Source organism: Carex rostrata, chromosome 16 (assembly GCF_964058835.1).
Source record: "Carex rostrata chromosome 16, lpCarRost1.2, whole genome shotgun sequence".
Classification (NCBI taxonomy): domain Eukaryota; kingdom Viridiplantae; phylum Streptophyta; class Magnoliopsida; order Poales; family Cyperaceae; genus Carex; species Carex rostrata.
This window is the reverse complement of record NC_135933.1, coordinates 89565-102744: the sequence shown is the minus strand read 5'-3', so window position 1 is coordinate 102744 and position 13180 is coordinate 89565. Positions and strand designations below refer to the sequence as shown.

Below are 13180 nucleotides of genomic sequence, written 5' to 3'. Positions count from 1 at the left end.
ATTTTTTTTTATGAAAATAAGTTTAATGAATAAAAGTAATTTATTTTTGCATTTTAAAGGAAAATGACTGACGCAATGATAAGTAATGAAGATCCATGTCTGGTAGACAGTGGAACAACTAATACCATATTGAAAATTAAGAAATACTTTTCACAATTGTATCTTGGTGAGACTAATATTCACACTATATCTGGCACAAGTAATTTAATAAAAGGCTCCGGAAGAACTTGTATTTTGTTACCTGAAGGAACAAAATTAATAATAGATGATGCATTATATTCAAGTAGATCCAGAAGAAATCTACTAAGCTTTAAAGATATTCGAAAGAATAGTTATCATATTGAAACTATGAATGAGAAAAATTGTGAGTATCTTCATATCACATCTATTAAGAATGGCCAGAAGATCATAATTAAAAAGATGCAAGCAATGTCATATGGATTATATATTACTTATATAAGTAAAATAGAATCAAATATGGTTGCTAACCCGAAGTTAGCCGTTACTAACCAGAAGTTAGTTGATCCAAAATTATTTACATTATGGCATGACAGATTGGGTCATCCAGGAAATATAATGATGAGGAGAATAATTGAAAGTGCAAATGGGCATCCCCTAAAGGACCTGAAGATTCTATTATCAAAAGATATGACATGCGAAGCATGCTCTCTTGGAAAACTAATTATTAGGCCATCTCCAAATAAAGTTGGACCTGAAGCTCCTTCATTTTTAGAAAGAATTCAAGGAGATATATGTGGACCTATTACACCTCCATGTGGACCGTTTAGATATTTTATGGTGTTAATTGATGCATCAACACGCTGGTCACATGTGAGTTTGTTAGCAACAAGAAATGTTGCATTTGCTAGACTATTAGCACAAATTATTCAATTGAGAGCTAATTTTCCGGATTATCAAATCAGAAGAATCCGGCTTGATAATGCAGGTGAGTTCACTTCTCAAACTTTTAATGATTATTGCATGTCTATTGGAATTACGGTAGAACATCCAGTGGCCCATGTTCATAAACAAAACGGTCTGGCAGAATCGTTGATTAAAATATTATAATTAATTGCTAGACCATTACTCATGAGGTCTAGTTTACCGTCTTCCGCATGGGGACATGCCATATTACATGCCGCTGCACTAATTAGATTAAGACCAACTGCTTATCATAAATATTCCCCATTACAATTGGTCTCCGGAAGAGAACCAAATTTGTCCCATCTAAAGGTATTGGTTGTGCAGTATATGTTCCAATTTCTCCTCCACAACGCACAAAAATGGGACCTCAAAGAAGGTTGGGAATTTATATTGGTTTTAACTCTTCTTCTATTATTAGATATTTAGAACCATTAACAGGAGATGTTTTTACAGCAAGATTTGCTGATTGTCATTTTAATGAATCAATATTCCCAAATTTAGGGGAAGAAAAATAAAAACTGGATAAACAAGTAACTTGGAATTCATTGTTATCTTATCTTGACCCCCGAAGTGGTCAATGTGAACTCGAAGTTCAAAAGATCATAAATATGCAAAGAATTACAAATGAATTGCCTGATGCATTCACAGATATGAATAGAGTTACTAAATCACATATTCCAGCTATAAACGCACCTGCTCGAATTGACATTACAAAAATATCTAATGAATCTAATGTGCGTAGAAAACGTGGAAGACCACTTGGTTCTAAGGATGTAAATTCACGTAAAAGGAAAGAGCAGAATAAAGCAGTTGGTCCAACCCCAGAAGAGGTTGATGGTAAAACTCCTGCAGAAGTCAATAAAACCCTAGAAGAGGTTGATAGTAAAACTCCTGAAGAAGTATATAAAATCCCAGAAGAGATTAATGGTAGAACTCATGAAGAAGTTGATAAAAACCCAGAAGAGGTTGATGAAGTTCCAGAAGAAACTCAAGTACCAAATGATTATGAGATTTCTATAAATTATGTAATAAATGGTACTATATTAAATAGAAATAAAACACATGTTGATGAAATCTTTGCATTCGCTATAGCAAGCGATGTTATAAACGAAGAAAATAATGTGCCAAAAACTCTAGAAGAGTGTAGACATATAAATGATTGGCCTAAATGGAAATATACCATACAAGCATAATTAAGTTCATTAGAAAAGCGGCAAGTATTTGGACCTGTAGTCCAAACGCCCAAAGATGTTAACCCTGTAGGTTGCAAATGGGTATTTGTCATAAAAAGAAATGAGAAAAATGAGATTGTGAGATATAAAGCAAGGCTAGTGGCACAAGGCTTTACACAAATACTTGGAGTTGATTATGAAGAAACGTATTCATCTGTAGTGGATGCGATAACTCTCAGATTTTTAATAAGTCTCACAGTTGCAGAAAATCTAAAAATGCGACTTATGGATGTTGTAACAGCCTATTTATATGGTTCACTTGACAGTAATATATACATGAAAGTCCCAGAAGGATTGAAAATGCCTGAAGCATATAAGTCAAAACCTAGAGAGATGTACTCTATAAAATTAAGAAGATCTTTATACGGACTAAAATAATATGGTCGAATGTGGTATAATCGACTAAGTGAGTACCTTCTAAAAGAAGGATATAAAAATAATATAATTAGTCTGTGTGTTTTTATTAAAAGATCAAATCTAGGTTTCACAATCATTGCAGTGTATGTTGATGATTTGAATATTATTGGATCTCCTGAAGAGATTGAGAATACTGCAAAATTAATGAAGAATGAATTTGAGATGAAAGACCTTGGTGTAACAAAATTTTGTCTCGGCCTGCAGATCGAACATCTAAAGAATGGAATATTTATCCATCAATTAAATTATGTTGAAAAAATATTAAAGAGATTCAATATGGATAAAGCTCATCCTTTGAGCACACCAATGGTTGTACGATCGCTAAATGCAGAAAATGATCCTTTTCGCCCACAAGAAAATAATGAAAAAGTGCTTGGTCCTGAAGTACCATACTTAAGTGCAATCGGGACATTATTATATCTTGCAAATAATACGAGACCCGATATCTCATTTGCAGTAAATGTGTTAGCAAGATATAGTTCCAAACCAACCAGAAGACATTGAAATGGAATTAAACAAGTATTTCGGTATCTCTGCGGAACTAGAGATATGGGGTTATACTATAAAAATGATACAAAATCCAATTTAGTTGGATATGCAGATACGAGATATTTATCGGATCCACATAAAGCACGATCTCAATCAGGATATGTATTCACCTATTGTGGAGCTGCAATTTCATGGCGATCGACAAAACAAACTCTTACGGCTACATCTTCAAATCACGCTGAACTGGTCGCCTTATACGAGGTGGGTCGAGAATGTGTTTGGTTACGGTCAATGATTCAAAATATTCAAGAAGAATGCGGACTTGTAAACATCAAGGTAAATTCTACTCCGCTATATGAAGATAATGCAGCATGCATTGCACAAATCAAAGAAGGATATATCAAAGGAGACCGAACTAAACATATTGCACCAAAGTTCTTTTCGACACATGACCTACAAAAGGAAGGCGTAATAGATGTTTGCCAAGTCCGATCAATCGACAATCTGGCAGACCTATTCACAAAATCTTTACCGACAAAGATTTTTGTACAACTCACAAAGAAGATAGGTCTACATCGATTGAAGGATATTCGATGATATAAAAATGAGGGGAAGCATTATACGCACTGTACTCTTTTTTCCTTAACCAAGTTTTTATCCCAATGGGTTTTTCTTGGTAAGGTTTTTAATGAGGCAGTACATGGTCCTGAAGTATCATGTTAATATCGATCCCTAAGTATCATATTAACAGCGTATAATGAAAGATGAACATCCAAGGGGAAGTGTTATAAAATATATTTATGTGGATGTTCATTCTATAACTTCCAATATTAATTATCATTTCGTTGCCCACTACCTCCACTACCTCCACTATCTCCACTACCATGGACATTTATTTTCTCCTTTATTATTGTAACATCTCTTTCTAGCCTATAAATAGAGGCTTTGTAAATAGAAAATGTGAGACACATATATTATACACAATAGTGGAGAATACAATTCTATTATTGTTCTCTCTATATCTCTTGTTATTTACTTACTTTTATTGCAACTTTATTTTAATTTTATAACAATATTTTTATTTTCAAAATTTAAATAAATTATCTATTAAACATAATCCGTATCCCTCAGGTACCTGAGGTATCTATTGCAGATATAGGAGGCTGGTTTGGGATTCGTGTTAAGAGTTGAACAGTATGAATTTCCTAATTTTTGCTCTCAGCTAATCTGAGGGGATACCAATTCGACTTTATTTGTGTCAAACTAAATGATAAATGTTGATAGCATACACTGTTGGTCTAATGTTCTTGCCAATACGTTATTTTCATTCTGAATTGAATTGTAATTAATAATGAAGAATATAGCTCCATGAGCTGATGAGCAAAGGCTCCAATCACCGAAATTTTTAAATATACCATAATTAGAAAAATAATAAACCAAAATACCATTTTTTTTGCTGAAAATTCTAAAAATGTCATGACCGCATTCTCTAGAAGTGGCCACCTTTTACGTGGCCGCATCTAGACAAAGCGGTCAGATTTTTCGGCCGCATCTAGGGGATGCGGCCACCCCCTCAGCCCTATAAATAATGGCCACTGGTGCTGGATTTGGTCACAATTTTATTTGGTTTTCAATCCCTTCGAATCATGTAATTTTCTTCTTCTTTTCTAATTTCAATTTTTAGTTTAGATTAGGAATAAGAGTAGGAGTAGGTGTAGAATTAGGAGTAGGGTTTAAGGATTTAGGGTTTAGAATTTATGATTTAGATTTGTACCAAAATAAATATCGAATTGTACCAAACTTAGTTATTGACCAAAATAATTAGTTATATCTCAAAATAATTAGTTATTGACCCAAATAATTAGTTATTTTCCTAAATAATTAGTTATTGCCCAAAAAAATTAGTCATTGACCCAAATAATTAGTTATTGACCAAAATTAAGATCAAAATATAACTACAAATCATAATAAGACCAAAATATAAAATACAGCATGGCATTTCCGAGAGATATACCTTCTTCCAGTCGAGGTGCAGCCCCTATACCTACTCCTTTTGAGATGTCACAGTACGTCAAGGAGGCGTTGATATCTGTGGTGCCCGATATCCGGCACTGCACTGATCGGGTATCAGACTTCTTTGGTACCCAAACGCGGAGCACCGTATCTTAGAGGCTGCCACTGGGATAAGTTTTATATTATTAATAAATTTATAATTTTATTTCAAATTATATTTATATGAATGATCTGACATTTTTAAAATTTAGGGACTAGATGCAGTTACGGTATGCCACAACAAGATGTGGCTTAAGTACTAAAAGGCCTATGCTAGGACATTACGTGCCATGAGATTGTATTAGCTATCCCAAATGGCCGAGGAGAATGCCGACGAGGGATTGTGCTTTGGCCTCATTGAGCGTTGGCGTCTCGAGACACACTCATTCCATCTCCCCCACGCTGAGATGATAGTCACACTACAGGATGTCAGCTGTCTGTGGGGCATGACTATTGTCAGGGAGCCTATGACGGGCATTGAGTACGGGGATTTCAGGTCCTTGTGTCGAGATTTGCTGGGGGTACCTCACGAGTAGCCGTAGAAAGAGAGGAAGAGAGGCGCAACAAAGACACATATCTCCCTTGGTATCATCAGCTTGGCTAAGCTGAGAGCCGTCTTCAAGGAGTTTCCAGCTGCTAGTAGTCATTCCTCTCAGGTATGCAAATTTTATCTTATTTATTTATACAAAATTTAAGTTTTCTTCTAAAAAATGTTCTAATTAAAATAAATAATAAGCCACTATTGATCAGCACCTGCATGCATACATTATGGAGATGATCACTTGCAAGTTGTTCCCTGATTCACACGGAGATCAGGTGCGGCTGTGCTATCTCCCATTGCTGGCTGATTTGCCCAATGCAGGCAAGTACAATTGGGGGGCTGCGACTCTGGCGTGCTTGTATAGGTATGTGACTTGAAATTATTGTTAAAAAAATATAATATGGAAAATACCATCACTAGACCTGTTATTAACACTAACATTGTACAGGGGTCTAAATCAAGCCTGCCTAAAGAAGAACAAGACCTTTATTGGACCATGCAAGTTGTTACAGCATTGGTCTTGGGCACATCTGATTGTTGATCGTCTGACAGTCAGTAAAAAGATAGATGTGCCGGATTGGGGCAGGCTTGAGCCAGACACATGCCCTGCATACGCGCATAGGTATGGCTATCCGAAGACCTATGTCGGGGCAGGTCATGGCGGGACACTCGGCATCAATCACTGGAGGCAGGAGATCGAGCATCTCAGGGATGATCCAGAGTATGTGACATGTGAGCCCTACAGAGAATATGTAAGTTCTTATTTTATTTTAAATTTGATCTAAATTTTTTTGTAAATCTTGGCACTTGGATTGATGTGAGTGTTAAAATCTGTAAATTCAGGTCGAGGTAGATGGGATACATCAGACCTACCTTGAGATATTGCCCGAGAGATGTCGGCAGCACTAGCGTTACTGGCGTGTCGAGGTGCCGCTCATACGTTTTTAGGTACCGTATTTTCAATTTACTTTATAAATTTCTAAAAACGACCTTTATTAAAAAACCTACTAAATTCATATTGTCGAGCATCATTATCTCGGACGGGTCATGAGACAGTTCGGATTGCGCCAGACAGCTCCTCTCCCGATGTCGATTAGTGAGGACACCTGGCGACAACTTCATTTTTCCAGGGACATCTATTCGGGCAGAGACTGGGCACATTGGCACAGAGAATACGTCTTGCTGGCATCCGTTGCCACCCCACCCATAGCTGAGGAGCACCGTCGCATGGACGTACAGCCAGTGTAAGAATCTTTTTTTTTTAATGTCTCTATTGAATATTTATGTTTGTAATATCTGACTTATTTTAAAAAAAAAATACAGGCCTTATAGAGATTGGTATTTGGAGTATGGCGCGTACACAGTGTATTTAGAGGGGTGTATCACTGACAACCCTCACGAGTGCGCACCGAGGCCGAGGGATCGATTTGGACGGGTTTATGGTATCATTCCAGTCGGCGCACCGTTTGCATCTATGGTATGTTTACTTTAAAAAACTTGCAATTTTTGCATCTGTACAGCATTTATATATTGTTTTACTTGTAGGTTTTATATCTGGTGAAGAGCTGCGACATAGAGGTGACAATGGCTATAATGCGGGGCTAGAAGAGGCTTGGGAAAACCATCCTCAAGTACAATGTACATGCGGTGTGCCAATGTGGATACAAGGCGCGCCTTGACTCTCTTCTGAGATGTGCAGGATTGCCTGGATCTGATCAGATTGATGACATATTAGATGAGCTTGATATCTACGTCGCATATGCTGGTGACGAGGCTATTTGGATTATGGTCCAGGCTGGTGAGACTGTCGGTCAGGCGTTCGATAGAGGTGCTCAGACGTTGTGCCAGCGCGCCGCAGAGCAGACCATCCCTACTCAGGAGCAGATCCCTACTCAGGCCTTCTCTACCCAGGCCATGCAGACGCAGGTATGTTTTTAAAAAATATATAACTTGTGCATTTTAAAAAAAAATTAAATAATGCCTAACTAATTTGTAAATTTGTAGGAGGAAGAGGGGTTGGGCTTCAATATCAATACAGACCCTGATGGTTTGTATTCTCTGAGTTACATTCCGACTCAGTCGATGTCTCCTGCATATCTACCAGGGTTTGTTCAGCAGAGTCCCTTCCCACCATTTCCTAGCATCTCACAGCCGACGCAGTATCCTCCCGTTTCGAACTTTCCTTGCACATCTACACAGTATCCTCCCACCTCCATGGATGATCCTATCATGAGATGTGCCTACGGTTTATTCCCGCCTTCCGAGACTGGACAGACAGTAGCATACGGTCCTGCAGTCCAGCAGTCGACCGACATTGAGATTGAGGAGGTTCAGGCAGAGGATGCTCAGACAGAGGACCAGCAGTCGCTTGATGACTCAGATGATTCTATAGATGATCATACACTGATTGTAGTTTTGCTTCGGGGTATGAGGACTAGGAGGGCGAGGTGGCCGTTCAGTCCTTCTGACTATTAGGTTGTAGTATTCATATTTTTTTTTTACTCTAATGTTGTCAGATATTGTGATTTATTATATCATGATACTTATTTTGTCAGATACAGTTTATTTTCGCTTTTATCTTTTATCATTTTTTCGTCCCAGTAAAATCTAAATGTAACGACATGTTAATTTTTTCCGACCAAAGTAAAATCTTTTCAAAATAACAAAAACAAAACAATTACAACTATTTTTAAAACAACAAATAAATTAAAAACAAAAACAAAATAAATCAAAACAAACAACAAAATAAATCAAAACAAAATAACAAAAAAATACATTCTGGAAAAAAAAATGGGTGACCGCATCCCCTAGAAGCAGCCATGGCTGCATCCCATAGAAGCGGCCCAAAAATCTGGCCGGTTTGCCTAGTGCGGCCACGTAAAATGTGGCCGCTTCTAGGGGATGCGGCTATGACATTTTTAAAATTTTCACAAAAAAATAGTGTTTTGGTTTATTATTTTTCGAATTATGGTATATTTAAAAATTTCGGCTCCAATCATGATGAAGCCTGCAATATATTGGTAATGAGTATATAAGGCAGCTTGAGCTTGAGTAGTAAAGTCTTGTACAATTAATGCAAAGCAGGTAAATAGTACACATGTTGAGTTATTGATTGTTTCATAAAAACCATTATGTCCACATCCTATTATCCTAAATTCCTAATAGACCCCTGGAGGAATAATACTGACATTAAGGATTGAATATAATAACTAATAATAGACATAAAAAAGCCATGTATAATAGAACAGTTGAATTGAAAGAAGAAGAAAAAAAGTAAAAAGAAAATGAAAAAATAAAGAGAACTTGTCCGATGACGATACACATAATGAAAACTTGAGATAAAAAATGTAGTTTGTGATGCGTTAGTATATATTTGTTATTCGAACAAACAAACTTTCTAAACTTATTTTCCAATTTTCATCCAAACAGGGGCGGCGACTTGCGAGAAATTCATTTTTTCTGAGCGGCACGGTATCTTATTGGTAAATGTTTTAAGATTCCCAATGGGCATAGGAGCTTCAGTTGAGCCCAGAAAAGAAATAAGCCTCAAAGAAACACTAACAGGCTGAGTATGTGAGGAGCTGTGTTGCATAGATACAGATACTAGTATCGTATCAAATACAATACGGGATACGGTAATTTTAAACACAATACAGGTATCAGACAATAGGATACGGATGTTAAAACACCAGTAAGATACGTATCGGATACAAGTACGAGACCATGAAGTATCGGGGTAACATATGTGAGGCGCTTTTGTTGCGCACAATTGATCCAAATTCCCCGACTTCAATACTGTAAATAATGTGCTTATGAAAATTGCGATAAATACCCTTGGCATCCATTGCCAAGTATTCAAAAAAACGAAAAAGAATGGGATAAACATTTTCTTATGTAAAGGAATAGAGAGATGAAGAGGCGCAGAGAGAGGCTAAACAGCCTCTGCAACGAAGGTTTTAAAAAAAAAAGTGTTTATAATTAACCAGCCTGACTACAATAAAATTGGTCAAATATCCCGTTTCAGAGGTTCAACCAATGTTAATGTGCATCTATTTACATATTCAGGCTGGAAAAAAAAAATCATACAACATTATGTACAACTTAAATACAGCAACTAAGGATGTCTTTCTTGTTTTAAAATATGGACAATTATTAAAAAAAAAATAACACAATTTTTTACTGGTTGCTCTCGGCTTGGAGGCGTGACACAACAATGACAATAAGGACCATCACTGTCAGCATGAATGCCGATTTTATTACGTCATTTAGAATTTCAGTGGTTTCATCAGAGCCTTTTGTACTAAATAGAACACCAACCAAATCAGAGATCTGGTTAATAAGTTCCACTATCTTTGTCTTCGACGTATCAATTATCCACCTCAAAATCGTTGGTACAAAATTGTCTTGACCAACAAATGCTAGTGGCTCGTTTCTCCCAGCTTCAAAACACATTACAATATGTTAAGAGTTTGAAATTTTTGAGTTAAGGGGCCGTTGATATTTAACTTCTTTTAATGATGAATTAAACAAGATTCAGTCACGGGCTCAATCACCTATCACTAGGCTCACCAACCAACCTGTACTTTGATTCTTTCTTATTATTATTCTAATCGGATCTCAAAACCATCAGGATTGTTTCCAGCCATGAGTTCCCATATGACATATGTGCTCTTGGTTGGGGTGGGCCATCATTCGCCGCCAGGTCATTGAGTGCCCGTCGTACCACGGGGTTGATGCACTAGAAACTCATTCCACTTTGAGGATCTGGGACCTGGGCCCTACTTGTTCTGCCAGTGAATTGGGTCTAATGCTTGGTACAGTTACATTTAACAAAATATGGTGTTTCTGTAGGTTCACTTCTAATGAAATAATCAGGAGAATACTGTCATAATATTATGTTTCCTTTGCTGTGTTCATTTTATGAGTAACTATAAACAAAGATTCTAAAAATATACTAGTAAGCAAAGTTCTGAGTTGCATCACCCTCCATGTTTTATAATTCAAATAAATCTAAACAAATATAAAAGAAGCCAGAAAGGGAATACCTTGAATCAAACACTTGTGAAGTTCTTGTACTGCTTCATTTTTCATAATTGCCTCCCAAACTGCTTTATCAGTAGACAATGACATTACAACTTTCTGCAAATAAGTTATGCAAAACCATCAAAGTTAGTTTCTTCAAAGTAAAGGGCAAAAATTTTAAGTAATAGGATTTTCCAATTATTTCGACCTAGCACCGGGGAATATTGCATGCAAGAGACTTTAACCAAATTTCATAGTTTTTTTTGTTAAACAAACCATTTTCTGACAATTAGCCTCTCAATCTTTACTTGAAATCGTACAACTTATTCTGAACTACAGACTCCTGAACTACAAAGCTTAGCAGGTGCCCTGGAAAATTTTCTATTGACATGTTACCAGATATTTGCACAATGTTACATACAGTATAACAGCTTACACTTGACATTGTTCTGTTCTACAGACTCCTGAACTACAAAGCTTAGCAGGTGCCCTGGAAAATTTTCTATTGACATGTTACCAGATATTTGCACAATATTACATACAGTAATACAGTATAACAGCTTACACTTGACATTGTTCTGTTCTGAAGATCAACCCAGGCAGGCCTGTTTTAATTCTCATTGAGGCCTAAATTTATCATAATTAAAGAAAGACGATGTGAGCATAGATGGAAGGCTGGACCTGAAATGATGGGTTCCAGTTCAACAAATCCAAGGAGTTTCGAATTCTATCCAATCCTCGGGATGTAGAAGCACTTAAACTCAACCCATTTGATCCGGTGCCATTACTAGCATGAAGCTGAGGTCTAATCCCATTGGATGGAACTGCTGTTCCCTGTGAATTACCTCGTTCTACGCTAGACGGTTGGCTGTCACTAGCTGTACCGGTATGTGACATTTGAGTAAATACCCTGAAAGGCAAAAAAAGACCTGTAAGACAGCTGAAAATAGCAAAAAAATGGAATGATAAACATTTCAGAATGTAATTATCCCAAAAAATTTTACAATTTACAACAAACCCGGGAGTAGCTAATTATTGAGCCCAGAGTTAGTATTGAAACATCAATTGAGGCTTTGATTTGACTGTATAGAGAACCTAAATTGAACAGCAGTAAAACTGAGAAGAGCTAAAGAAAAAATATGCAAAGATTTGAGAAGTGAGACTGAGTGGTAAGGTAACATAGTGGATCCAGTATATTTGGTAAGTGAGTTAGAAAACCAGAAGAACAAGATGTAACTAGTTTTGAAGAACATACTGTATAATTGCAGCGAGAGCTTCCTCGGCCTCGGGTTCCGACGGCACTGGCCCAAAAACCTGGCGGGCAGGTTGACCAGTCGACTGGCTCTTCACACCAGAAGCAAAAGAAGAAGAAGCAGAGGAAGGATGGATGCGACGGGCTCTCATGCCAGAGGCAGAGGGGCGGACGATCGGCCTGACCGCCGGTCGGAGCAAGCTGCCTCCTCCCATTCTGGTTTAATTTTAATCTGGCGCCGGCTGCCGGGTTTGAGAATGGGGATTGGGATTGGGATTGGGATTGTAGAATTGGAATAGTACGAAAGGGCTTTAGAATTTAGATTAGGTTTGTTTGCTAATTGCTATTATTATTTTAGTTTAGCTTGCCTTGTCATGACTCATGACATGTCAGAGTTTAAAGAAGATGAGTAGAATGGACAAGTGTCATTGACTTGGTTTATTTTTGTCAGTTTCTATGTGTCTGCCAATCTAAGCCTATTTCATCATTTCAAGATCATTAAACTTCACTTAAACGTGTTGCTCAACATTTGTGATCTCATTTTTACAAATTGCAAGGGTTATCTTTTCTCTTTTTGTTAATTATGTGATGTACCCCTGCACCGGTACAACCTCCAATAATTGTAAGGATTGACGATTGCAATTGTTTTAATAAATATAAATAAATATATAAATGTATAATAAATGATGTTACGTGTTTTGAAGCTGTCCAGTGACACGGAGGATAATATTAAAAAAAAAAAATGAGTGTTTGCGTGGAAGTTTCTTCACTACATGAATGTACATGCAATAACTCTGGTTGAAACTATAAAATTTTAATAAAAGTGATTAAAAATTAAAATATAAATTGTGGTGACTGGTGAGTGAGATTTGAACTCAAGATCCTTCAACTATAAAATAGAACTTTAACTACTAGACTATAATTAAACGTTTATCATTTATTGAGAGTGACTAAACTATATAAAAAGTTAAAAAAGAAGATAAAATTCAATTAAATTCTTATATATATAATTAAAAATTTGAAATTATAGGGAATTGAAATTCAAAATGCTTATTTTCTATTTTCAATTAAATTCTTATATATATATGATATCACCATATTTGATCTATTATTCTGACCAATTCCTGTACCAAAATCTGCGTTTTAAACCACCAAATCGCGTATTTTACATTGAATATCTATAGAATGTGGTACTGCTGCGATTTCATTCTTATTTTGCAGAAAACGGGCGAAATCAGGGAAGTTACTGAA

The 13180-nt window shown here is 36.5% G+C and overlaps 1 protein-coding gene across 1 annotated transcript; it reads right to left on the bottom strand.

Annotated features, from left to right (window-relative positions):
- Window positions 1–9609: 9609 nt before the first annotated feature.
- Window positions 9610–12268, bottom strand: LOC144567132 (uncharacterized). Its single transcript, XM_078317179.1, has 4 exons — window positions 11933–12268; window positions 11359–11587; window positions 10701–10794; window positions 9610–10094 (listed from the first exon to the last, which is right to left on the bottom strand). Exons 1-4 carry the CDS (start codon window positions 12142–12144, stop codon window positions 9832–9834), a joined length of 798 nt encoding a protein of 265 aa, XP_078173305.1. The 5' UTR covers window positions 12145–12268; the 3' UTR covers window positions 9610–9831.
- Window positions 12269–13180: the final 912 nt, after the last annotated feature.

Coding starts and splice junctions, on each gene's coding strand:
- LOC144567132 (XM_078317179.1), bottom strand. CDS start 12,144: ATGGGAGGAGGCAGCTTGCTCCGACCGGCGGTCAGGCCGATCGTCCGC. Junction 11,588..11,932: donor GCTCTCGCTGCAATTATACA/GTATGTTCTTCA, acceptor TTTGCCTTTCAG/GGTATTTACTCAAATGTCAC. Junction 10,095..10,700: donor TCACAAGTGTTTGATTCAAG/GTATTCCCTTTC, acceptor TGTGTTTTGAAG/CTGGGAGAAACGAGCCACTA.